At 46.1% G+C, this 26,926-nt stretch overlaps 2 protein-coding genes across 4 annotated transcripts; one reads left to right on the forward strand and one right to left on the reverse strand.

Moving 5' to 3' along the window:
• Positions 1–874: 874 nt before the first annotated feature.
• baiap2l2a (BAR/IMD domain containing adaptor protein 2 like 2a) lies at positions 875–7,073 on the forward strand. Its single transcript, XM_028411296.1, has 14 exons — positions 875–1,015; positions 1,247–1,322; positions 1,826–1,912; positions 2,616–2,677; positions 2,914–2,985; positions 3,070–3,150; positions 3,229–3,360; positions 3,884–3,973; positions 4,382–4,445; positions 4,724–4,919; positions 5,032–5,097; positions 5,347–5,515; positions 6,501–6,541; positions 6,652–7,073. The coding sequence occupies exons 1-14, from the start codon at positions 962–964 to the stop codon at positions 6,731–6,733; spliced, it is 1,272 nt and encodes a 423-aa protein (XP_028267097.1). The 5' UTR covers positions 875–961; the 3' UTR covers positions 6,734–7,073.
• Positions 7,074–7,529: 456 nt separating this feature from the next.
• pvalb6 (parvalbumin 6) lies at positions 7,530–26,896 on the reverse strand. Of its 3 annotated transcripts, XR_003671051.1 has the most exons (6): positions 12,681–12,815; positions 8,969–9,034; positions 8,462–8,594; positions 8,267–8,376; positions 7,919–8,116; positions 7,530–7,730 (listed from the first exon to the last, which is right to left on the reverse strand). XR_003671051.1 is itself a non-coding variant. In XM_028411344.1 (5 exons), exons 2-5 carry the CDS (start codon positions 9,027–9,029, stop codon positions 8,091–8,093), a joined length of 330 nt encoding a protein of 109 aa, XP_028267145.1. In that variant the 5' UTR covers positions 9,030–9,034; positions 26,741–26,896; the 3' UTR covers positions 7,530–8,090. The 3 variants fall into 3 exon arrangements, 2 of the variants coding, with proteins under 2 accessions (XP_028267145.1, XP_028267144.1); XM_028411344.1 differs by lacking the exon at positions 12,681–12,815 and adding an exon at positions 26,741–26,896 and having other exon boundaries at positions 7,530–8,116; XM_028411343.1 differs by having other exon boundaries at positions 7,530–8,116.
• Between the last annotated feature and the right edge of the window lie 30 nt (positions 26,897–26,926).

The raw sequence follows: 26,926 nt of genomic DNA on the forward strand, positions 1-26,926 counted from the left end.
AAACTGTAAGCATCCTCCATCCAACCAGCAGCAGCAGCAGAGCCCCTATACAGATATATATATCTGAGGACTCCGGCTGCCATAGGGAGGACCTCCTGTCCCCATCAGTCCTAATCTGAACTGACCAATCAGCAGCATGCTAGTGTTTGATGGGCTAATTCAGCTACAACTGTCTGATACATGATCAATACTGGATCTGACTGCACTCAGATAACATCACTGTTTGATCACTGTTGTTCATACAGACTGTCTGCAGAGCGCCCTCTACAGGAGTTGCAGCTGATAACAAGAAGTGGACATCACAATGTCCACTTCTGTGCACACCATTTCTGATGGTCTGTGGTCTGTGGTCAGCTCATATCCCACAGTGTAGCCTTCAGTCAGCACTCAGAGATATTGGTTAATAGCGCCATCTACTGTACAGGTCCCACTGTGTCACTGCTGTCTTCATTTACTGTCAGATTATCAGGATCCAATCACTGATCAATACATACAGCTCCCCTTGGTGGGGTTCATGTGGAGTTTACTGGCTGTGGGACGTCACAGATCCCTCCGAGCTGACAGCAGAATGTGTCTCCTGTGGCAGCAGGAGGTTTGTGGGTCGATAAGAGTCCAGCTGTTGAGTGTACATTATACATTCATTCATGTCTCCAGCCCAGTAGGTGAGGAGGTCACCACAAACAAGCTGCTGGATTTAATTTATGAAATGTCTGGCAAAATATTTACTGTGTGTGAAAACAGATCCCTGCTCTTATTCTGAATAAAACATAGCGTGTAAAAACACACACTCCGACACACACCGCCTGTGTGAGTGGTTTTTATGGTTGAGCCGTGTTTAATTATTTACTCCAGTCTTTGTCAGCCACAGCGGTGTTGATTACCCCTCACCTCCTCCTCCTCCTCACTTCCACGCTGACTCTCACGCTTGCTGCAGACGTTTCTGTGACCGCTGGATACAAACATGTCGGGAATGAACAGTGACCAGCTGCATCGCTCCACTCTCAGCATCTACACGGTGAGGAACTTTCTAGAGAATCATCTTGCTGCCTACCAACGCTCAGTAAAAAGCTCCAAGCAGACATGGTGTGACTCCACACCGTGTTTCCTTGAGCTGATCAGAACAGAGATGAGTCTGAGTGTGTCTGCAGCAGCCTGAGCTGAATGGTGAATCCTATGGATTCTCCGTTAGCTGGCTCTCCTTTCTAACTTTTCAGATTCTTCTGTGTGTGTTGCTTCTTAAAAATAGAGCTTGATGGACGAGTTTAACCCCAGTCTGCTGAAGCTGGTTTCTCTGGGAAACAGCTATGTCCAAGCTTTCAAAGGTAACACACACACACACACACACATCTTTATTGGTTCTATAAAGGGTGTACACCTTGCTGTCAGTTTATCTCGTTCCAAAGTTCACTTGTATCCTGCTGATGTTGTCATCGTATAAGTCTGTAACTAAGGCCTGTGTCATGGCGACACAGTCAGCGCACACAAACACACACACACACACACACTGTACTTGAGTTCATACACAGAGGCTGCAGGTGTGGGTCATTGTTAGTCTGATGGTCCTGAGTTATTTCTCATGTGTTTCCTGTGAGAGAGGAGGCCACAGTCAAACTCACATGTGTTATCTGTTATTGTCTGACTATCATCAGTACTGACCTCTGTACAGAGCATTACTTCCATGGTCCTTACAATGAGCCTCACAGCCTGAGTATGTGTTTGATTGTTCTGTCTGGCTGTTTGTCAGACCAGTGTTTAAACCACTAACAACACACAACCATGTCACATCACAAGAAAATGAATGACACCGTGTGTGTGTGTGTTGAAGCTCTGGCTGTAACCGGTGAGGCGTACTTCAGTGCTCTTTCAAAGATCGGGGAGAAGGCCCTCCACACTATATCCTCACGCCCAATTGGTGAGTAGGACCCCATCCAACCAACCCCTCAACACACACACAAACACAGTGTGTGATTTTTATTACTGTGTGTATGTGTGTGTGACACTACACTGGAATACGTATCTGAACAAAGAAAGTCTGAACTGTCAAACAGTTCAAAGCATGTCTACACAATGTGTATGTGTGTGAGTGTCCATCATGTTGGGATGGAGACAGCCTGGTCTCAGGTGTCGGCAGGAACATGAATAATAGAAGAGGACAGGCAGCGGCAGGTTTAAAGCAGACCTTTGTTGGGTTAAACAGGTGGAGTTGAGGATCATTAGCCTCACTGACACACACTGATACAAACACACCCACTGAACAGTTAACACTCTCCGACAACATGCTGTTTGAACACAGAGCTGATCAGAGTTATATAATGTTATTCTAATACAAACAGAAAACAACATCTGATGGCTCAGATTATAACAGATCAGAAAACAGCTAAAGGTCGAATCCACTGATCGCTCCATAAAAACAGTCAACGGCTCTATGACTCATCCCGGGTAATTGATAAGTACATAACTCACCTCTGTCAGTGCTGGCCAAAGATCTCATGAACACTGATTGACAGCCACATTTAACCGCAAATCAGAGCAACAGCTGACAACTACTAACAGAGCAGAGCAGCAGGAACGTGTCCTCTGGTCAAACATGTCCTAACCTAACATCCATCTTTAAGGAGACGTCCTGATTCAGATCTCTGAGAGCCAACGCAGACTCACCTTAGAGCTGGAGGGAGTCGTGAGTAACAGCAAAATCACCAGTGCTTCATGTCCTCATGTGTCCATGTGTCCATTTATCCATGTGTTGTGTGTCCATGTGTTGCGTGTCCATGTGTTGTGCGTCTATGTGTCCATTTATCCATGTGTTGTGCGTCCATGTGTTGTGTGTCCATGTGTCCATATATCCATGTGTTGTGTGTCCATGTGTTGTGCGTCCATGTGTTGGGTGTTCATGTGTTCATACCTGTGTTGCAGTTTCGCTGGTTCAGTTTGGAGGTTCTGCAGGAGATGAGCAACAATGTTCACCTGGACAGAGACTATATATCAGTGAGTGAAACGATGTTCATCTGTGTGTGTTTATGTGTGTGTATAGAGCAAAGCTGTCACTTACACTGATGTGTTGTCACACAGCACAGCAGGCAGCACTACGAACGGGAAGTTCACATCCAGGCAGCAACTCTGGAGACACAGCGCAGGAGAGGAGCCTTCCAGGTCAGTGTGCTCCATACTGTGTGTCCTGTGTGTGTCTGTGTGTTGCATCAATGCTCTGTCTATTATGTGTATCCTCAGGACAATAGTGAGCGCGAACAATTCCTGAGGGAGAGTCACAGCGGAGCTCTGCAGGAGGAGGAGAGGCGATACCGCTTCCTGGCTGAGAAACACTGTGGCCTGATCCAGTCCTTCAGCCTGCTCATGAATAAGGTATGCTGCTCACTTAGAATAGCATTTGTAACTTCAATATTTTATAGGCAGACTGCAAGCACACACATCCTCATACTGGGTGTCACACAGACAATAAGAGAAGGAGGAAGAGAAGGAGATCTGAAGATGAAGGTCTGCAGGATGACCTCACACACTCTAAGCTCTGGGCTGTGTGTGGCATCACTCCACTGATCTAATGGAAGCTAGTGTGACTGTGCATTCAACTAACCCAGATCTGAGAACCACAGTGAGTCAGTCAGAGCACGGCTGTCTGCTATTCAGACTGTTGTAGAGCTGAATAAATGACACCATCCAGCTCCCCTCGTGGGACCAGAGCGGAGTCAACTCCAGGGACTATCACTGACCCTTTCATGAGGAAGGTCTCTGCTGGGTGACCTCTGATCTACAAACACTCTGTTCATGCAATGAGTTTCAGTTTGCCAAATGAGTATTGAGTTAAGCTGCAGAAACATAAGCTGCTGACTGTTTTAATCTTCACTGACTACACATCTGTGTGGGGCAGACAGGAGGAACCCTCCAGCAGAGAGCTGAAGCCTGGACAGAACGGGTCAGCGCCACCAGACGACATCGTCCAGCAGCTTTGGACATCTCTGTGAGTGCTGTATGATGGAGACACATCATCATTTTTACTTGCACTGAGAAAGTCATACAAACTGGTCCGAGGCAGGAAGTGTGATATATTTGTGTTGCAATGTTGCCCTCTGCTGGCAGGAGTGTGAACCTGACACAAACAGACCTGATCTGATTCATCCTCATCTGTAGTACAGAGAGGAGCCTGCAGACTCATAATGCCCGCTGCTTCCTGCTTTTACACAGTGCAGAGCTAATGAGGCCTGTGGAGCTAACAGCTACCTAACAGCTCACTGGTGGGCTGCAGAGTTTGCTGCGTTCAGTGTTCGTCACAGTTTCAGTAGTACTTCCTGTGTGTGTTTAATTTCAGTAAATGAACATTAAATTGTCAGCAGCAGCTTGCGGTGATTTCCTGTGAATGTGTTTGCAGAGGGAGGAAGAGGTAAGGAAAATGATCAGAGAGGAGATGACTCTGGGAAACATCCCATCCAGAGGTGAGGTCATCATTTTAACCAGCTGTGGTTTGTTCACTGATGCTTCATCACTTTCTCACAGCATGCTATGCTGTCTTTTCTGTACATACCTCTGCATTTATGTAAAGTAAACAGACAAGGTAATGATGTCTGTGCTCACAAAATCAGAGAAAAACATGAGTTCATCAATGTGGTGTTAGTATGTCATTAGTGTGCTAAGCTCTTAGCTGTACATGTACAGTTTGGAGGGATCCTGATCCTCATTACAGTTTTTCAGGAGTCTCTCTCTCCTCCTGCAGCGCCGTCTCCTCAAGGAAGCGTCTCACGCTCAGACTCAGCAGGATGTGGAGGACAATCCATGAGGGCCAAGGTGGCCCACGAGCCTGCGAGCTCCAGCCCCACCTTACTGCCCTTCACCCGGGGACAGATGATAACCGTGCTGGTCCAGCAGCCTCGCAACGGCTGGCTGTATGGGCGAACTGACAGCAGCTCCCGGTGAGTCACGTGACGACAAACTGTGTGTGTGTGTGTATGTATGTGTGTGTGTGTGTGTGTGTGTGTGTGTTTGTGTGTGTGTGTGTAATCTTCACTCTGCGTGTCTCTTCAGGCCGGGCTGGTTTCCTGCCTCCTATGTGGAAGCGGTAGATGGTCCTCCAGTGTTAATCAGCTCCAGGTAAACATGTTATTGTTCATTAGGAGAACATGCTGTAAGCATCTGTGCTCATTAAGAGTGAACTGAAACAAAGAGTCCTTCATTAAGGAGGTCAGAAAGAAGGTCTGCACTATTTAAAATATGTGGGTGACCCACAGCTGTGAGGAGAGTCTGTAACACACACACAAACACAGACACACACACACACAAACACACATGGAGACACACACACAAACAGTTAAATAACAGCTCAGATTTGTGTCTCTGTAGCTCCGCCCTCAAAAGAAACAGCAGCTTGAGCAACCTGCTTGACCAATCACCAATCAGCAGGCAGACCGGAGCCCCGCCCCCTCCACCTCCACCTCCGCCACAGACGTCAAACAACCAACCGATCACACCGACCCCTGACAGAAGGCCTGAGGCCACGGCAGAAAACAAGGTACATGATGTCATCTTGTGATCGATCAGTGTGATCAGCTCATAGCAGCAGAATCAGCCTCTTACAGCTTTTTTTCTGGTGGTATGAGAACGTTGTGAAGTCTGTCCAGAAATGTGAGAATGTGAGCTGTGGTTGGCATGATGCTGGATGACAGTTTGTGTATTTGAGATGGCGGCTCACATTGAGATGTTCCCACCACGATGAGCAGGAGCATCTGTGACGGCTCTGTTGAACCCTGCCTCCTCTATAAAGAACTCATGGGGGATAGGATGGTCAGACAAACGAACTGGGAACCAATGCTGTGTAGTGTCCTGAATCAATATTGTACTCACAGCAACATGTCTGTGTCGGAAGTGTGTTCAGTGCGTGTAAAATGTGCCGTTTTGAATTGCAAAGTGTGTAAAGCAGAGAATGTGTTTAGGGTTCTGGAGACTTGAGAAGAGATCTGGCTCTGTGTGTGTGCTGTTCAAGTCATTTCTGTGTGTTAGCAACTGAAAACTCTGTCATCTTCTTTATTGATCAGTCATTGTTGATTCTTTCTTGTGTTTCTTGTGTAAATATTTGCACGTAAACAGCTGACATGGCGCCACATGGACCAACACAGAAAAAGCCTTTTTAACACTTCATAACTGTAACTGCAGCATCTGTCCAGCAGGGGCACTGTGGCTCGGTGCTGTTCTCTACGACACCACAGCCCTCTTTCTGGTGGATACAGGGAGGAAGCTCCAGCTGCTGAACCAGGAGGTCCTGTGTGTGTGGGTGTGTGTGTGTGTGTGTGTGTGTGTGTTTTCTCTGACTGCTGTGACATCTTCCGCTGTTGGATCACATGATCTGACGGGTTTGTAGTTTCTGTGTGGAACGTGCATGTTTTTTTTTGTCTCAAACAGTTTGCAGTTTGTGTCTGAAACACACCATCTCTGTGTGTGTGTGTGTGTTTGTGAGGTCACCTGTCACTCACTCTGTACCCTCCTCTTGTTGTTAACAGAGATCACAGCCACACGGCTCACGGCCCGAGCTCTTTCCAAGGTAGGACCTATGATACAGCTTGTGTTTACTTTGATTGGCGTTCCTTTATGACAGTGTGCCGAGCGTTGCTCAGCACGGGTTATAACCTCTGTGGGTTCTCGTCTCCTTAGAGGCACCAACCCGTTCGCCACGGTCAAGCTGAAGCCCACATCCACCAACGACAGGTCGGCCCCACGCCTGAACCGCAGATGACCTCTGACCCCGAGACGCTGCTGTCTGCCACACACACACACACACACACACACACATACACACTCCTCACACACACACACACACATACACACTCCTCAGTCTCTGCTGTACTTTTTGCTCTGATGTGGATGACTTCCTGAAGAGTGATGACATGTCAGTAACGTGTAAATAATGTACAATAATGTAGTTTAACTCTTTGAATTCAATGATGTTTTGATGTTTTTTACATTCATGTTCACCATGTAAAGTCAGTTTCTAAATATTAATTGCATTGAAATGATCCTGTGACCTCAGGCTAATGTAGTAAATAATGCAGCATATTAAAGGAGACTGAAACACATCCTCACAGCCTCATGTTCTTACTTCAACCAATCAGCTGTGACCTCCACAAACACACTCAGATGTGTCCATATGTCTCAGTTACCCTGACACATTAAGAGAGCAGCATGCTGCAGATCAGTGTTTATCAGGCTGTAAAATGTCCTACTAAAGAAGATGGAGGTTCCCACGCTGCCTGTTCAGATCCTCTGCTGGGGATACTTAACCCAAATTAAACCTCAGTGTGAGCCCAATTCTGCTAATGGCCTGGCAGCGTGCTTCTGGGCGCAGCATCAGCCTGAGCAGCGGCCTCTCTGCCTCAGAAGCGTTCTTATTCTGCAGATATTGAATCATAACAAATGACACTTAGGAATCATTTTGACCTTCTTAAACACGCTCCTTTAAATGGCACCCTCTGACTGTGAAGGCCTGCTGAAGATCTGCTTAATAGGAAGTAGAGACAGACAGAGTCTCAGGCTCTGATTTCTCATTTTATTTTATTCTTTCACAGCTTAACTTCTTTCTTCTTTTGGTGTTTTTACAACTCATTACCAGAGCAGAAAGGATGGATGGGTGGAGGGGCCGATGGAGGGGGAGAGGACGGGGGTTGCAAATGCAGGAAGAGCTCTGAGTCAGTGGTGACATCAGCAGAAGACAGTAAATACAGTGAGAGGAGTTACTGTTAAAGGAAGACAAAGAGATGAGAAGTCAGAATCTTACAGGAGGAAATCAGTCTCTCTCTCTCTCTAATCTCGCTTTGTACTTTTCTACTTCAAACTTGATTCCTGCAGACTTTGTTATCTAAACACAAACAAATAGTTTGTATCAAAACAGTCAAATAAATAGTGGAGCTGTGGCTCTTTGCACCTCAGTGCTGCACCGTGGAGGCAGCAGCGGCTGGGTGGAGGGGCATGTGTAGCAGGAATCAGCTTTAGTCTGAAGGTAAGGGGGGAGCCAGAGGAGGTGAAGGGGGACAGGAGATGGGGGTCAGGATGTGGTGGAGGCTGGGGGTGATCTTTCAGTGTGATAGGTGACAATTTTATTCTTTCACAAGGGCAGCAAATTCTGTAAGAGAAGAAGAAGAACGGCATCAGGATGTTTACATTCTTCATGTGACAGCTGGGTGACATCACAGCTGATCAGCTCGGTGTGTGTGAAGGACAACATGCTGCTTTGTGTGAACCTCCACTAATGAATTCTGATGGTGGTGTTTACCTTCCACTCCAATCTTGCCGTCTCCATCTTTGTCAGCTGCTTTTAAAAATGCTTTGGTTTCTTTGTCTGTCAGGTCCCGGCCATCTTTGGCAAAACCTTTCAGAACAAACCTACAGAGCACAGCAGGACGAACATGTCAGTGAGTTTGTTGACTGTCCAGGTGTGTGTGTGTGTGTGTGTCAGAGTGTGTCTCACTTGAGCTCTTCCTCCTCTATGAAGCCGCTGTTGTCAGCATCCAGCACCGTGAAGACCTTCTTCACTTCATCAAAAGACTTGGTCTTCAGACCCAGCATCTCAAAAAACTTCTTATGGTCGAAAGAATCAGCAACTGCACACACACACACACACACACACACACACACACACACACAAAGAGCAGCATCAGTGCTGTGAATGTGCATCCTAACTTCTAACTGTGGACTCTTCTCCAAACTGCTTCTGATGGAGACTGCTGGACCTCAGCTGTGAGCACCTTCACAACAAGAAGAGCTCAATATAAAGGGTTATCTTATCCTAAAGGCTGCTCAGCGGTGTGAACAGGTTTTTGCTCCGTGTTGATCTGGGTGATGAGGCAAAAGGAACATTCTTTTAGGTGGAGGAGCTCCATCCTCATTGCACTTGTTTTAAAGGACCACTGTGCACCTGAAGAGTGGGCAGAGATGTTTTCAGTGTCAGTGCTCCCTGAGATGTGAAGCTCCTTACCTGCAAATGCATCTAGAGCTTTCTTGATGTTGTCAGTATTGAGGATGCTGCTCATTGCCATCTTGGCTAATGGAGAGAGAGAGAGACAGAGGAACAGAGAGGGGACAAGGTTAAAAACAGAGCAGAGAACTCAGAGACATTCTCGTATTACACTGGTGACACTAGAGAAATGGAGCAGGAAATCAGGACATGTGAGAAGGAGGCGATGAGTGGCAGGATGAATTCCTGACGAGTGATGAAAGGTGAGGAAGGCGCTGCAGCAGGAAGGACAGACGGTTGTTAAGGACAGAGATCCAGTGTGGTGTCTCTGTGATGAAAGCATGTCCATCTGGGCTTTAAAAGGCCGTCTGAGTCCCTGCTGTGTCTGACACCTCTGGTACCTCACACTATGAGCGGTGAGCTGACATTTAACAGCACTTTTACGCAGCGTCACCGAACCTGATCGCTGCAGATGACGCCGTCGCCTCCCCCTGACTTTGACTGATGCCCTCTTGTCTGTACTGCAAGACACACATGCTGACCTCACACAGAGCGCATCTTCATAAGGATGAGGAGCAACTGATGTGTGGGTCAGAGGAAGCAGCACTCTGAACTCACTTTGTGAAGGAGGACGTGTGTGTTCTAAAAGACAAAGCTAGCCATGACAACACCCACAAATGACTGGACCGTTTTTATTTATTGTCAGGGAACAGATGCTGACAGACGTGAATATGATCTAGTTTTGTGAACTTGCTGCATCAGATGAATGTCACAGAGGTTGGTGGATTGATTAGAAATCCTGACACAGCAGCCATTCTTTGTAGAAGTCTTAAGGTTGTTACTGTTGTCATGGCAACCTCTGAGCTCGTCCCATATCTTGTTAGAGAGGTACTGGCCTAAAGTTGTAGGTCAGGAGAACACGGCGGTGGTGGTGGACTTGTGGTCTGAATCTTGTTGATTTTGTCCTGCAGCGGACTTGGTGATCAGCTCCTGTAACAAAGTGACCCTGACCGAGTGCTGTTCATCCAGCAGCAGCACCCAGAAAGCAGACACCATCACCGTGATGCAGACCTCACAGACTCTGGCCGTTTCCACTGTTGGGATTGTTCTCTGGTCTCTGGCTGGAAGTGGTAGGCCCACTGCTGCAGAAACCTGTGAGGATCCATCAGGCCCACGGCCAGCTGACAGCTCAGTGTGGAGAACAACATGGATGCATTTCTGGACATACCCAGCAAATGTTATTAACTTCAAACTTTCTGAATAATAAGTGAGACAGGGACCTGTCCAGGGTGGACCCCACCTCTCACCCGTAGTTAGCTGGGACAGGCTCCTGCAGGACGAAGCGTGTTAATGGATGATGGATGGAAGTGAGACAGAAGGTGCAGGCATAATAAGAACAGCACAGTGTTTGAAGCGATAGTGTCAGGCTGATACAAAGGGAAAGGCCTTGAGCTAAAGTCACAGGAGTGACACTGTCACACTCATCAGTGTGTGTTCTGTCTGTGCAGCACATAATACTGAATAATGTGATCCATCTGTCCTTCTCACAGTGGAAATACAGCCAGAGCATCCTGTACGTTTCTCTCATACAGTGTTTTGTTGCATCATGTCTGAGGCGCTGTAATATCACCCTGTGCTTTTACGTGATTAACTCTGTAATGTCCACAATCGCACTGATGAGTTCACTCTGAAACAGACTGGACCTTCAGAGGCCAGTAAGAATAAAAGATCATCATCAGCAGGAGCATGTGGAGCGGCAGGCTGTTGTCCCTCAAACACACCGTATTGATCGATACTAAGCACTGCGAGGCCACAACCTCTTACTCTTATAAGCACAGAGCCTTGAAAGCCTTCATCTTGAAATGCGGAGGATGAGATTCAGTCCACTGCAGCTGTGTGCTGCTGTGGGATCTCATATAAGATGAAGATATTCAGAGACTTCACATCAGAATGCCTTCAGGTTTAACACACAGAAAAACATCTGAGAGCACATGCACCAACAATTAAAAAGAATCAAAAGCCTGATCCAGCTCTTTGTTCTCTGAACTGTTGTTGTTCTTATGTGTGTGTGTGTGTCTGCAGTCATAGAGTTTGTGAACCTGTCTGTGGATCCAGAGAAAATATTGAGAAAAAATACATCTAAGAGAGCGAGCCTGCTTTATCTGGACAGAACAGCAGACATACAAACAGAGACCTGTGAGTGTTTGCTGTGTCCACTCAGGAGTTTGACCTGTCAGCCATGTGGGTTCCTGCTGGGAAGTCCCCGACTGTCCACAAGGTGTTGGAAACCCAACCAACCTGTAGGACTGCCAGCTCCTAGCCTACTGTAGCAGTGTGTATCTGTGTGTGTGTTTAAATGTGTTACTGAGGTGTCAGGCAGACCAGTAGAAATAGTTACATTTAAAGAAACCTGAGCTGCCTGAGCGTGTGTGTGTGTCTTACAGATACAAAGGCGGCGTTAAGGTGAAAGACGGACACGCAATCCAGCAGAAAAATTTGCCTCCTCAGTATTACTGCCTGCAGTGTGAACTGGAGGTGAACCTTCTACAGAAATAGACTTTGTATGTCCTGTCTGCCTCTTCTTCTTCTTCTCCTCTACCCGACTGTCAGCAGGAAGGTTCTCCTTATGAGCTGTCTCCTGCTGAAGGTTCCTTTTCTGTTAAAGGGAGTTTTCCCGACACTGCCTGCTTGCTCGGGGTTCAATGGCCAGTGTTTGTTCAGAATTATTGTTATGTCTTTTGTTTCAAGTCAGGTCTTAGCAAATGAAAAAAACAACAACATCCCTAGCAGGGACCAGATAATAGATATGATGGAGATATGATAATAAAAAGTTGTTGATGTGTCCATTTGGCTGATATGTTCACATATTCTCTGTTTATACACAGACAACATCCTTCTTGTAGTGAAATAAACATATTAAGTTAGTTAATTAAAGTGTCATTAAAGCAGTGTTTACGCCTCTCAGCCCTCATGTTAATAACCGATAGCCGTGTGTGAGAATTTAAAGTCGTGTCAGCTTATCTGCTGATTTTATTAGCCCGTGCTGGTGTCTGCTGAGACTGTTCTAACTGTAAAAGTTGGCCTATGAATAAAATGGAATTGAGTTCATTAAGGTCCAACTTCTAATACACAATTCAACATTTTTGATCATCACAGTCAGTCGGAGCAGCTTTAATGATGCCTGGTTATGGTTTAACATTCCTACTCATCACACAGTCGACATCAGTCACAGCTCAGCCAGAGAACAAAACACATGATGAAAGTCATCTAAACTACACATTTACATAAAATATTACCAAACAAATTAAAGATGTAAATTCCATTTAATCTGTCACTGAAGGCTTCAGCACACACACACAAACAAAAATAATACATCCTCATTAACTAGATCCAGTAAAGTGCAGCCTGCCCATGAATATTCAGGGTATGCTGTGTGAGTGTGAGTGTTTTATTATGGAATCATAATCAATTTCTCCATGGGTTTTACTGTGTCAGCATTTTTACATTAACCCTGCAGCTCAGACATGACACCACACTCCATCTCATCAGGTCTAATTAAAATCTGACCTTCACTGAAGTGACTGAAGTAAACGCTGCACTAAAACTGCACCTGCTCTTATTTTGGCAGCGAAGTGTCGATATTAGAGGGTAAATACTGTTGATAGGCTATCATTCAAATACTTTATCGTCAGCAGGTGACACATACCGACTCTTCAGCCACTCCTCCTCTTACCTGTTGCTGGTGGTGGGAGAGGTCCTGATGCAGGGGGGACGTCAGTAAATGACCAGAGGCCCTGCTGGCTCTGTTTTATACATGTCCCCTGGGTTCAGAGACGGTAGGCTGCTCAGTATCACTTGTCTGACTGGACTCATGCTAATCAAACATTACTATTAATAATCATTAACCGCCACCCTCTCCAGATTCCATCTCTCGTGCCCCTCCCACTCCTCTCACACTGCCTCCTTTCAGCCATTTGGTTTCTCCACCTACGGTTCTCATACCTCCGACCCAAGGACAGTCTCTGTCCTCTGATCTGATCTCTGGTTCCTTTCTTTGCCTCACTCTGTCCCTTAAATGTTTAATTTGCACGTTTAAATCTACCATCTCCTCCCGTTAGACATCATCAGTCATAAATTAAGTCATCGCTCTGATTCAAGCTCTATCATTACCGACTGGCTGCTTCACATTCAACACCACTGCGACCCAATGAAGCACAATCTAATGCAGCTAGGGTTTATAATCATTGAATCTGCAACATACATGTACATACATCATATTGTCTTACAGTATATACTGCATGTTCCGGGAACCATCACCACATTCACAGCTCTTTATTCCCGTGGCTTCATAAACCGACACTTTGATCATCTGCAATGAACAAAAGAAGAAGACAGAAGCTGCCTCTCAGCTCCAAGGCTGCACCGAACAACCAATCAAATCACAGCAGCACAGTGGAGCTGTCTCATATGGAGGACCCTCTCAGGCTTTCCCTGGTAGAACGATCCTCTGCCACACTAGCATTAGCCTGAAAGAACAGAAGACACTTTACTGTAATTCTTGTTGTGGTCAGTGAGCGACCTGCCTGCAGGAAAGACTGTGGCTCTGCAGCAAAGTGCCGACAGTGAAGCACTGAGGTGCTGGCAGGCTGCTCGCCTCTGTGGGACCGTGCAGCACTCACAGGAATCCTCCCTAGGGCTCACTTATAGAAGTGAAGTGATCAAGATAACAGCACACATCAGCTGTTCAGTGGTCTGACTGAAGAGGCTGACCTTTAGGAAGCACTGCTCAGAGCACACTTAAAGACTACTGTCTGTATGTAAGGGCCATAAACAGGTTTTACTGGGAGAGATGGATTTATGTGTGTGCGAGTGTCATGCATGTGTTGTGAATGTGAAGTGTGGTGTGAGTATGTGTGAGACAACAGGTGTCCACTGTCAACACATCGTATTTATGAGGAAGCAGTTTTATGGCCAATGTTTTATTGGGGCTGGACGACAGACTTTTAGACAAAACATTGTTTAAATGGACAAAGATTTATTGTTTGTGGCCTAATAAGGAAATGTTTGACTTGGACTGTTCTTACTGTGGATTATTTGTCAGATGATTTCTTGTGGAAAAACAGTGTTTGATTTTGTTTTTGCAGTTTTACTGTCCATCTGTCCTAAAGGCTAATTAAGCTGGACAACCCACCACATCTGCCTTTGTCAGTCTGCCCCTCCCGTCTCCTCCAGAACTGCATCAGTTCTATTAGAAACCGTTGTGTGCGTGTTTCTCTGTGATGCATCCCTTTTATGGAACTCTCTTCTAAAAGTTTCACTTTCTTACAGGGCTGCAGATGGACGATGGTCTGGAGTTTCTTGTTGTTGTCTGCTAAGGTACTTGACAGGGTGGCAGGATAAAGGAGGTGGAGGGAGTGATGCAGTGACAGGGGAGAGAGGTGAAGGATGACAGAGGAGAAATTCAAATGGTAATGACAAAAGAGATGAAAAGAGAAATAGAAACCAAGCCAAAGGAAGAGGGAAGAATGAGGGCTATTGGTCCATCTGATGCGAGATGGACAGTGGACAGGTGGAGGGCTGAGACAGGACAACCTCAGAATGTCTCCGGTCCAGCTTGTGTTTTCTTGTTGTGGCTCCAGGTCAGTGGACTCTGGGACCCTCAGCAGTTGTGCAAACCATCAGCAGAAAAGTCGTTCTGCTCATTATAAAGCTCTCCTGAGGATCTGACTGCTTGTTAGTCAGATCATGATCAAACAGTAGGTGAATTATATTTGGAGCGCAGCAGGGCTGTGGCTACTAATTTCTTCTTTGGTTTTCCTGTTGCTCTTTTTAATAAACCAACTCATCCAGAGCATGAGATTACACAACAGAATTTAGAACAAAGAGGTGCTGCTCTTTCTGGGATTAGCAGAGAAGATAAAATGGAGCACAAGGTAGAATCTCAAGGAGAAATAGAAAGAGTGATGCTGATGGGAGCAGGCAGGAGATTTCTTTGAACCGGAGTTCAGATAAGCCAGCATAATGCAGACACATCTTCAGCCTGCTCGAGTACAAAGGCAGACAGAGAGCGTCACAGCCACATTTAACTTCACTGAGGACACCTCTCTCCCAAAACTTCTATCACCTGGGCTGTGTCTGAAATCCACCTCCATCCACTTTATATGCCATTTTGTAGCGCTGTCCAATGTGTAGCGACAATTTTTAGATGTATCCCACATCAAAGTATTCCACAATGCCTCATAAAGAGTGTAGAACTGATCACTACACATGTACTGCCATGCATCACACAGGAGGTAAATAAGAAAGAACCTTCCTGCTGACAGTGGGCGGGTAGAGGAGGAGAAGAACAGGAAGACAGGACAGAGAGGAGAAGAAGAGGAAGATAGGACAGACAGAAGAAGAAGAGGAAGACAGGACAGACGGAAGAAGAAGAGGGAGACAGGACAGAGGGAAGAAGAAGAGGGAGACAGGACAGAGAAGAAGAAGAAGAAGAAGAAGAGGGAGACAGGACAGAGAGGAGAAGAAGAGGGAGACAGGACAGAGAAGAAGAAGAAGAAGAAGAGGAAGACAGGACAGAGAGGAGAAGAAGAGGGAGACAGGACAGAGAAGAAGAAGAGGGAGACAGGACAGAAAGATGAAGAAGAGGGAGACAGGACAGAGAGAAGAAGAAGAGGGAGACAGGACAGAGAGGATGAAAGAGAGAGAGAGAGGAACGATATCATCTTCTTCATGGTGCTGCAGTGAAGATGATATCCATCTTTTTCCTGCCCTGACACAGAGCCTTAAGAATGTCTGACTGAAATATCTATCTGTCCTCCACGGCTCCACAGAGTCTTTTGTTCACACTGACAAAACAGACAGAAGCCCCCTTATTCTGCACAATTCTTTGGGTTACCACCGCCTGCCTGCAGCATGCACAGGCACAGTAATGTGCTGTCAAGCAGAACAGAAGTGCAGCAGCACTCAGGCGATGCTGTATACTGAACACTCAGAGTGTGACTGCAGTTTTACGTTCGAGGCATCAAAACCTCACCGAAGGTCAGGACAACAGTGTGATGTGTGTGACTGTGAGGTTCTGTGGCTAAGCAGTTCTCCCTGTTCTGCCAACGGTTTAGTGAACAGAGAGTGGTGCATAGTTTGTTTTGGTTTAGGAGGACTGATCAGTTTCTGCCTCATTAAATCATGTACCCACAGACTGATGGCTGCTTGTTCGTCTGAACCCTCAGACTGCTTCGTTATCAGACCTATTAAAGCACTGTTCTACCATCATCAACTTTTTGACAACATTTAGGATGAACACTAAACCTGATTTATGTAGTTCTCTGTTCTAGAGATGGAGTCTGTCACAGATGACGTGTGAGTGCGTCTGAAAGAGACAAAGCCGCCTTTACAGCAGCCAAGATTTTTATGGGCTACTCATACATAAATGATGTTAGGAGGAATACAGCACTGCTTCAGCGTGCCTAGATAGATAGATAGATAGATAGATAGATAGATAGATAGATAGATAGATAGATAGATAGATAGATAGATAGATAGATAGATAGATAGATAGATAGATAGATAGATAGATAGATAGATAGATAGTGTTAATCCAGCTTTAGGAGCTAAAATCAGAAGGTCACTTCTGATGCACAATGATCAACACACATTAATGCAGATACACACATTCAGTACACTGCACATTGAATGGACACTAAACCCCAGCATGCAGACACACACAGGCCACATGCACACAGTGGTTGATTCACACAGTATCCGGTGCCAGCCTTGGCTGGAAGAATGGTGTGAACTTGGGCAACAGGTGTCTGGGAATAGTTCAGACTGACTTCAGACGCAATCTGAGTTCCAGCACAGAAATATGACAGTGTGAGAGAAAGAGAGAAAAGAGAGGCACGGCTCTGTGACCAACAAGTTTCCACAGAAAAAAACATATTTCAGAGCCAAGAAGAGGAAGTATACTGGCGTGTATATAACTGAATGCTAGCTGGGTAGCAGTTAGCTGTGCACCTGCATTGCAGCTTGTGTCTGATCTCTGTCAGCAGCTGAAGGATTCTTCTGCATCCTTACATCATCAATCAATAAACTGAAGGCATCAGTGTGATTGTTAGCATCCAGCTAGCTTTTGGTTAGCATGAAAAGTCAGAGCCTTGCTGGAAGTGAGTCCTTCAGTGGTACTCTCTCTGTGGTTAAGCTAGCTCATCCTGTCTAATAGGGAGGACATATACCAGAGACATGATGGCGAACACTTGTAGTAACACTTGCCTTTGTGTGTTATTGAAGGAGTAGCCCTCAAACCCCAGAGCGGCACTATAATTAAGTCAAGTTAATGCACTGACATCTCATGTGCATCGATCCGCTGCTTGCTAATGTCCCATGGCACCATGACTTGTACTTATTAAGTGCAGACCTGCCACCACAGCATGATGTGATCAGACAATAGAGCGCAGTCAGCTGTGGCCTCTGTGAGCTGATTGTGAAGACTGCAGGGCCCCTCACTGTGTTTAATTGTTCAGCAAAAGAGAAACTGCTTTCATTCAAACTTTCTGGATTAAAATGATTTCAGCAGCCGGCAGCATGCAGCAGACAGCGTCACTATGATGGAGCAGCTGGCGTTAAGACGTCCCCGTTTCCAGGAAGGACTTGTTTTCGCTGCCCAGAAAAACAACAAATTACAGACTGCAGGGTATCATGTGAAGTCTACTACTGATGTTATAGAGCTAATGCACAGTTTGAAAGTCCCGGAGGAGCACGCTGCACAGAGAACACTTCAATATCAATCCAGTGATGTATGCTTAGAAATAGTCCTCTGTCTGATTTAATGTTATGGAAGACAAGAGGAGCTTCACTCTGGAAAGAAGCCTCAGGATTTCATTTCATTCACACTTTTATTCATAGCTTGAAACAGCCCGAGTCCAAATGTGGCATTATCCTGCTGCTGGCTTTGACCCTTTGACCTGCTCATGCCTACACACACACAGACACACACACACACACACACACACAGAGACACACACACACACATCCACCCTGAGGAGAGAGAGGACTGCTTTACTTTAATCGCTGTGGGCTTAGACAGAAGTTTAGTGTTCAAGTTATTTATAATAAGACTGACAACTGACAACACATGTGATCACATGGTGTCAGGAAGACAGCCGATGTACACATGTATTCATACACGTACATGTGCACTGAAAGGGATCAATGAAGTCCAAAATAATGAAGAGATGATTAACCCTTTCCAACACATACCCTGCGCTCTGTGTGTGTGTGTGTTTGTTTTCACTGAGCTTTTCTGGACAAATCAGGATCAATACTCTGACCTTTGTTGTTACTCCCTAAAGGGGAGCTTCTGCTCTGGAGGGAGTCGATGTTCAGCACCCTGCATCAAAACTCCACCAGTGCCTATCAGTGTCCACACTGTTTCTGTGTGTGTGTGTGTGTGTACACCTCACTGCTGTCATCTAGCAGAACAAACAGAGCCGAAGTGAATACAGAGCAGATGTGATGATAAAAGTGAGGTGTGTCAGAGAGATCTCCTCTGATCCCCTCGTCCACAGGCTCGGCTTTATCATTCAGCAGCAGTTCGCCCGGCTTCCCTGCCTGCTTGGCAACATCTAAAGAAGCTGCCAGGAGTTACAGCACGCACACACTTTTCTTTTTCCCCTTCACAAATCGCATCACACACACCTGCTGACACACACACAGAGCAACAAGTGAGGGTGTAGTAGTTGAGCCTGCCAATAAGAGCTCCTGACATGGAATCAGATGTGACGGCTAAGGAAGGTAAGGAGGGAGACGGGAGGTGGGGAAGGGAGGACACAAGGAGACAGACAGGGAGAGTAATCAGGAGAGGCGTGGGCTGCAGAGGGAGGTGCATGAATGAAAGTGAGAGCAGAGGGTGGAGAGGCCAGGGTGGAGGAGAAAACTGATGAAAGCAATCAGCTGACAGTTTAATCAGTCTCAGCACATTCTTCATTCTTTTACTCTGAGCTGGTGACAGCAGTCCAACGACCCAGAGGACACCCAGCTCCGTCCCCTTCAGCCATGAGGCACAGTGTGGACGCCTTCGTTTCCTATTTGACAACGTGGACGTTGTTTCTCTGCCTCACTTCTCCGTCCTCCTCCTTTCTTTTCGCTGTGTACCCTCTCTACCCTCACTCTCTCTCAGCTGTACGTCCATGTCGTCTTCAGTCTGTCCTCTCTCTGTCAGGGTAATATTATCTCTCTCAGCTGGATGCTGGCAGCTGTCAGTCTCATCAAACTCTGTGATGATTTTCTCATTTCATCATTACGCCTTTCTCCATTCAGGCAGGACCGGAGAGTTTCTGTTTGCATTTCAAGTAGCCACAGAACTCCTTTCACCTACAGCTGTTCCTCACAGGTCCTCAGACTTCAGAGGAAAACCCACTGCTGTGCTGTTTACCGGCTACAAACGTCAGCTTTACTGATGGATGCAAAAATGTCTCAGTCCAACTCTCCTCTTGCTCTCCAGTGGACCCCTGTGGGGTGGGGGGTGTCTTTGGACCCTACCTTTATTGAGGTGATATCATCCACTGGACTGGAACCAGACTGAAGACGTTAATGAGAATCCAATGAGGCTCACTGCCTCTTCTTTTCTCTTTGTCTAATTTCAGCCACACTTTGGCTTCGCCCTGTCCTCCATCTTGGATTACTTTGTTCCCTCTTTTATCTTTGTGGCTCAAAACTGCAGAAACGTGTCCTGCAACCCACATGAACACTCCCATCCATCTCCCCCCTCTCATTTGGCTCTCCTCTTCTTTCCATCTCCAGCTCTCCCCCCCCATTAATTTATACTTTTGTTTTTGCTCAGCAACACACATCTATGTGCCACCACCTCTTTTGGCACATTTTGCATCACCCCATTCTCTCAGCGGTAAATCCTCACCTCTCTCTTGCTCTCTCACCGGATCATTTGGCCACAGCAGATGGGCTCTTAAACTCCAGGTGCGCTGCACTGAATGATGACCACGGGAGGACACACACACATCCACACAGTGGGCCAATGGCCCATCAGGGTACCAGCATTTCTGCATACTCCCTTTCCTCTCTCTCTCTCCAGGAAACATACCCTGTCATGTGTCGCCAGTCAGCTTCTGCTATAATGTCTATTTCAGGCTACCAAAAACGGACATGCTGCACTGATATGCAGCAAACACACACAGTCCGATCCCCCTGAGGTGTCAGGCTTTCCATCTCTCCATGTCCATTATTCTCTTTCTTCTAATTCCAAATGGATTAATTCATCTCACTCATTAAATAGACAACAGCATCAATACTGCACATCACAGTTTTGCCTCCAGGCTCAATGAGGTGTAAAAATGGCCATTATAACTTGGAGGAGACGACAGAGGAGTTGCTGCATCTCAGCGAAACTTTCTGAAAGGAGTCAGTGAGATGTTTGCAGTAGCCGAGTACAATCTCTGGATTAATTACTTCCAGTGTTAATATTTGTGTAAGGCTGACTCTGAGGGACAGATTCATGCAGTGTCTGCATTTATCACAAAACACCACCACCGTTAATGATTTAAATCAGGCAGAGTAGACCGAAGGTTCCTGGAATGCAGGGAAACAATGTGGAATAAAGGTCTGGTGGATTTAGGCCCACCCTCTGTAGGTTCTCTTCCTGTCTGAGGACATTTGACTGTTTGAACAATAAGCAGCATTCAGATGGCCTCTCCTGTTAAAGTGAGGGCTGGTTTGTGTGGTTTGATCCATCAGACAAGCTCCTGCAGCTCAGACACCTGAGAACGTGCCTGCTGGTTCTGACAGAAAGGTGTCAGCACAGTGTGCTGTGTAGCTGCAGGTCGGCCGGGGCGTGCAGGAAGAGACATCATCAGTGGACCCGTTTGTGTTTCCAGGTGTAAGGTATAACATATGTTCAAATAAAGCTGCTGCTTCAGCAAGTGGCAAACCGATGCAGTGACTTTCCTGACGGGTGTCCAGACAACGTACCTATTAGTATCAAATCACATCGTAGCATACTGCACTGTATCGAGGTACAACTCGTATCGTGGTGTCCTTCACATTACCCAGCTCTACAGCCGGTAGTGCACACCAACACACACACACACTTTAGTCATTAATTCAGGCAGCAGGTCCTTTTACATTTTCTCACACACACTCACTATCGCACTGACTATGAGGTGTGACTTTGACCTTCATCTGAAAACACTCATCTTTAACTTATCTCTACTCTAACATGTGAAGACGCCGCATTAGTCAATTAGTTTAGGGCCACTGTGTATAAGTGTGTGTGTGTGTGTGTGTGTGTCTCCCTAGCTGAAAATACTGCAGTCTTCGTCATGGCTGGCTGGTTCACAGCAGTGTGATGTAAGGGCTTTAAAGTGATGGAGTTCTGTTAGCCAGGCTTTGTGTGGAGAAAACACTACAACCAATGAGACAAAGACAGAGACAGATGCAGACAGACGGAGACAGAGAGAGACAGGTGAGGTAGATGATACAGACAGACAGAGACCAATAGAGAGAGACAGAGAGAGAGACTGCGAGAAACGGAGACAGATGAGACAGATAGAAGGGTCAGATGAGACTAACATACAGTTTGAGTCCTACATGAACCGGGTCAAAGGAGAGGCAGAGACACAGCTTTTCATTTCACTACAGACTCTCTCACACACAACTACGTTTTTCCACAGACTGTACGTGGGACTTTTAGAGCTGCAGACAGGTCAGAGAGACATCAGTAGGAGGAAGAGGAGTCACTGGGCAGAGTGGTAGTACCGGGCAGGGACAGCTGGGGGAGTTAACCTTTAATATTCTGTCTGTTAGCACAGACGCTGCCGTGGTTTGGTGTCCGCTACCAGTGTGTAATCTCACTTGAAAAGCCTCTGATCATTTTGGAGTAGCTCTTTGTTTCTCTCTGAGTTCAGTCATGTTTTCTACAGAGAGATTTATGAATGTCAGCAGCAAAAGGAGCCTTCAAGTATGGAAATCAGACATTTTTTCTACAAACTGTCAGAGATTTATAAGGCACTCCGTGAATCAATATTTTACATCTACACAATGAATAAAATCATTCAAAGGGTCAGTGGTGTTGTTGATTCCTCTGATCACCTCCACCCGTTTTATCGGTCCTCTCCTGTTCATCTGCCATTCAGCTTCCCCCTGGTGAGTCTCTGTATCTGCCTCTTTGTCCTCTTGTTGTCTGCTGAGCAGCTTTACCGCCTCATTGTTCTCTCCCTTTTCTGTTGGTGGGGAACATTCACTCCCATCTCCCATTCTCCACTGGCCTCCAGCATTGTAGGCAACCCAACCAAAGGAAGGAAAACACCATTTATATTCTGGAGCATGTCTGAGGCAGGGAGGGGGTGGAGGTGCTTTTGATTTTTTTGGACTCCATTTGACCACATTGTCAACAGATTAGTTTCATCTTGAGAAATTTGACCTTGAATCAGAAACTGCTCTGTACCACTCATAATGGATGCTCTGCTCTCTTCACTCAACTTCTGTGTGCATTAGCTGCAATGGGCAGTACAGCTCTGCATCCACTCCATACACAACATTTATAGAACGCTCTGTTTTTGCACTATTTTTCTGCTTGCACCTTTTACTCTATTTTTATCTGGTCTATTTGTACATACTTATATTTACAGTAACACCACTCCAAGGCTGCTCCGGTGTCCTGTTGTACAGTGACCATAGAGGCTTCTGATTGTCTGCAGCTGCTTTGGTCTGGTTTGCATGTTGACGACTCGGCTGCACTGCTGCTTTTTTTTCTAAATGTGGACTCTCCTCACAGGCTGATAATGATGTGGTTGGACGGTGATCCACTCCCCATCAATACACTTCAGTGAGTGCTGGTGGCCTGGTGTGAGTAGCTGCATTTGAATTGCGTTTGCATGAGTGAATGCTGCTCGTCTGTAAAGCGATGGCTGGATCTGCTCGGTGGATAACTCTCTCTTGTCACTGACAGCAGCTCCTGCAGCGCTGCAAGAAGAGACGGGTGTACAGATCCACTGACCTTGCAGCAGAATGCCTATACACCACTGGAGCTAACACACCCTCGAATGCTCACACACAAAGACACACAACTCCCCCTCACAGCTTTCTCGTGCTCACTCTGACACTCAGTCCACACTTTAGTGCATGGCCTGTCCTGAAGCGTGTTCGCCGGGCAGCCTTCTTACAAAGTGAGCAGGATGGAACGCTCCATAAAGGAGGAAAATGTGCAGTCATTCAGGAAGCCACAAAAGGCAGAGACGGCGTAACGAGTTCTGCCTGCAGGAGAGCGGCTGAATCACACAACTGTGTAACACTGATGCACACATGATACAAGTCAGCTGCCAGAGATTTTGTTCCTGCATGCACAGGCCCTCATCAAAGCATCACCTCTCACTGATGATAACAGTGTGATACTGAAGTGCATGGAGAGCATCAAGGCGTAAACATTATCACCGAGGGTTCACTTGTCCAGCTGGATTCAATCACAGCACCAGATGTCATGCATTTTTAATGGATACAACTCACTGTGTTACTCTGCACACACACACACACACACACACAACCTGACCTGTTTAATGTGTGTAACAAACAACATGTATTTCAGTTGTAATCCAATACACCAAACGCACAATAACACACAGTAGCCTTGTAGTTGTGTCAACATGAAATCTTTATCCGACTGTCAAATCTAATGGTCGGCACATTTTAAGAACTTTTTTCATGATTATAGAAAAGTACGCACAGTTTGCACAAGTACAGCAGAACAAAGTGGTGAGTGTGTGAGCAGAGGCAAGGAGAGAGAGTGATTTAGTTGAATATCGGCGTGACGGAAACAATCCGACTGCAACCAGCAATCCACGATAAATTAGCATAACATTACCGCAGGACTATTTATTTATCGTTATCTGACTTTTCTTCACTTCTACTTAGTGTTATCTCTGTCCTCCGTTTCATTTCTGGGTCCGGACCCGGACAGCGGCCGGCCTGTTGGTGACCTCTGCTTTAAATGATCTAACTTTGGAAACATGGAAAATAAAACCAGAAAGGATAAGTAAATAACTGAGTTCTTGTATGTTAAACAATTTGATTTCAACACATTTGTTGACCAAGTACACATGTGACCTGGGGACTGCTCCGTTTACTGCACGAGAAACAGTGTAATCGTCTATATATACTGGGAACCTGCTCCCCAAAGATGAAGGCTTTAAGTGACAAAATAGGTCAAAACATCTTCATCCTATTAACTTTCCATTAAAAAAGGACCATGCTGGAATAATAAGAAAACTCTCAATCCATTTCTGCTCGCTCTGCCTCCCATCTGACCAAGAGTGTGTTAATGATCTCATTATGAGGTCACAGGTTTTCTAATTGGAAATGGGCTGTTACTCTGGACTGACCTGTCACAGTCTAAAGTTAGCATCGACTTTTTGTCCTCACTGAAAACTTCTCTCACTGTTTCTCCTCACAGACTGCCTTTGGACCGATAGAGCTCAGCTGTGTGGTGCGTTTGGAGATGACCTTTACACCAACAGTGTTTACAGTAATGCAGGTATTGTCTTTTTTTGGCCATTACAGAGCACCAGAACACCTGAGACCTTCCTTTCATTCTGTCCGTGTGCAGCTGAGCTCTGTCTGCACTGCTGCAGTCCCATCACTGATTCAAAGAACATCTGATGCTCCAACAGACGCTGCTCACTGCATGCTCATAATTCCTTATTAGCAGGTGGCCAGTGTATCCACACACATGCAGACATTCACAGACACAACGCACAATATAGCACACACACACACACACACAACATCTGTCCTTGAATCGACACACACACAAGCAAAGCAGAGATGACTCTCAGAAGCCCATTGGCCAATCACAGCCCTCTGTCAGGGCCCACTGTGATAGCATGTGTGTGTGAGAATGTGACTAGGTGGCCGTCTGTGGCCTGCTCCTGCCTTTTCATATCAGGGTGTGTGTCTGTGAGTGAGTGAGTGTGTATGTGTCTGTGTGTGCAGTGCAGTGTCTGTGTGTGTGTGTCTGTGTGTGCAGTGTCTGTGTGTGTGTGTGTGTGTGTGTGCAGTGCAGTGTGTGTGTCTGTGTGTGCAGTGAGTAAGAGTCGGTGTGTGTGTCTGTGCAGTGAGTGTGTGTCCACTGGCCTCCTCTCCTTCACATGTGACTTCGTTGCAGTGTGTTTTAATTAAAGCTGTGTAACAGCAGCCTTGGACACCAGGTTAATTGTGCTTCTCATAAAATCTTCAATTCAAATTCTGCCTGTGACCTCTGTTCTGAGGCTGGAACGCTGCTTTAATTATCCAGACAGCCTCTTTAAATGGTAGAACTGTGGTGACACACTGACCATATGTTCAGCAGCCACGGGTCATCCAGGAGATTATGACAGATTATGATCATCATTACACGACATTATCAGACATAAACACCGATCCCTGATTCAAGCACCATCAGAGGGTTACATCGTCACATCAGTGTGAATGATAAAAGCAGCAGTCAGAGCTCCTTAAGTGGAAACCACCAAGATGACATACTGTGGCTGTACACACATACTTAAAGTCCAGGACCCACTGTGGGGGCCAGAACCCTTACTCTACAAATCCCTCTGCACTGCAGCTGCACACACCATTACCTCTGTGTCTCACGCACACTCCCACAGGAGCAGTATTTCACACCTGGATGTTTCACAGTCCACAGAGCTCCACGCTTGTTAACTTCCATGAAATCAGGAGAAAATGTGGCACCCCGCAGCAGCCTGACGTTCACATCTAATGAGGAGGAGCTGATGAAGTGTATGAGGATGTGAATGTAAGAGGAAGTGTGGTCACAGTAAGAGTGTGTTCTACAGTTTGACATTTCAAGCTTCAATTCCAAATCCACTGAACAGATTCACTGTTTACTTCTCAGTCCAGAGTTTCTGTCGTTTCATTCTAGTTTCACTCAGAATCAATACACGCCTGCTACGTCTAAAGAACAGCTGTCAGGCATTTTTTTTAATCTTCCACCCTAAACTAAAAACAATTTTGCCTCTTTCAGTCGAGGCTAAAGCAGAACAGCATTTTACTTTTTATTAGATTTAGATTTTTTATCAACTCTGCTGATCCTTATATTGTTACTTTAGAGGCATATCAGATTAACGCCGTGGTTCCGAGAAAAATGACGCAATGAGAGAGAAATGGGAGTGCAGCCTATGAGCAAATCAGCCCGTCACTGAGGATGCTCTGTGTGTGTCTGCAGCACTGTGGACTCGTAACGTTAATGTACGAGAGAACAGCCTGCAGCTTCATTCAAGCCTCGAGTCTCCTTACAACACTGTTATGTGTCTTACACACACACACACACAGAAATGCACACAGATACACAGCGCTCAGGGAACCAATCACCATCGCCTGTTTCTAGGTCCTGTTTGTGAATGGGATTTTACGGGAGAGGAGGAGGCGGCGGGCAGGGCTGTGTGTGTAGAAGCAGCTTCCTCCCGTCCTCTTTTAAATGATATTTTACTAATTTTTCAGACTCCTTTGTTCTATCAAACACTGTTTTTGTGCTTTTCATGCTGCTGCTGTGTCTGCAGCATCACACCAAATTTTGTTCTTCACTTTTCTTCTGACACACCATCAGCATTATCATCACCTTCATCATTTACTGCTGTTCTTCTCTTCTTCACTCTCCTGTCATTCACTGCAGCTCGACACATCTTTTTGTCTCCTCTCACCTTCCTGTCTGCATTTTAAAAGCTGCTTATGAATAACAATAACATACATGCACACACACACACACACACACACACACACAGACACACACACACTCACCTCTTGTGACAGGATCTTCGTCCGGACTGTTTCTGGATCCTCAGTGGCTGAAGGAGGAGCAGCAAGCCTGTGAGCGTCTGGCAGCTGGAGAGAAGTGGAGGACAGAGAGAGAGAGAATGAACAAGAGTGAAAGATAAGAGACAGGAGAGAGAAAGAGAGAAAGTGGACTGGAGCAGGCGGGCTGTG

Source organism: Parambassis ranga, chromosome 8, assembly GCF_900634625.1.
Source record: "Parambassis ranga chromosome 8, fParRan2.1, whole genome shotgun sequence".
Lineage (NCBI taxonomy): Eukaryota > Metazoa > Chordata > Actinopteri > Ambassidae > Parambassis > Parambassis ranga.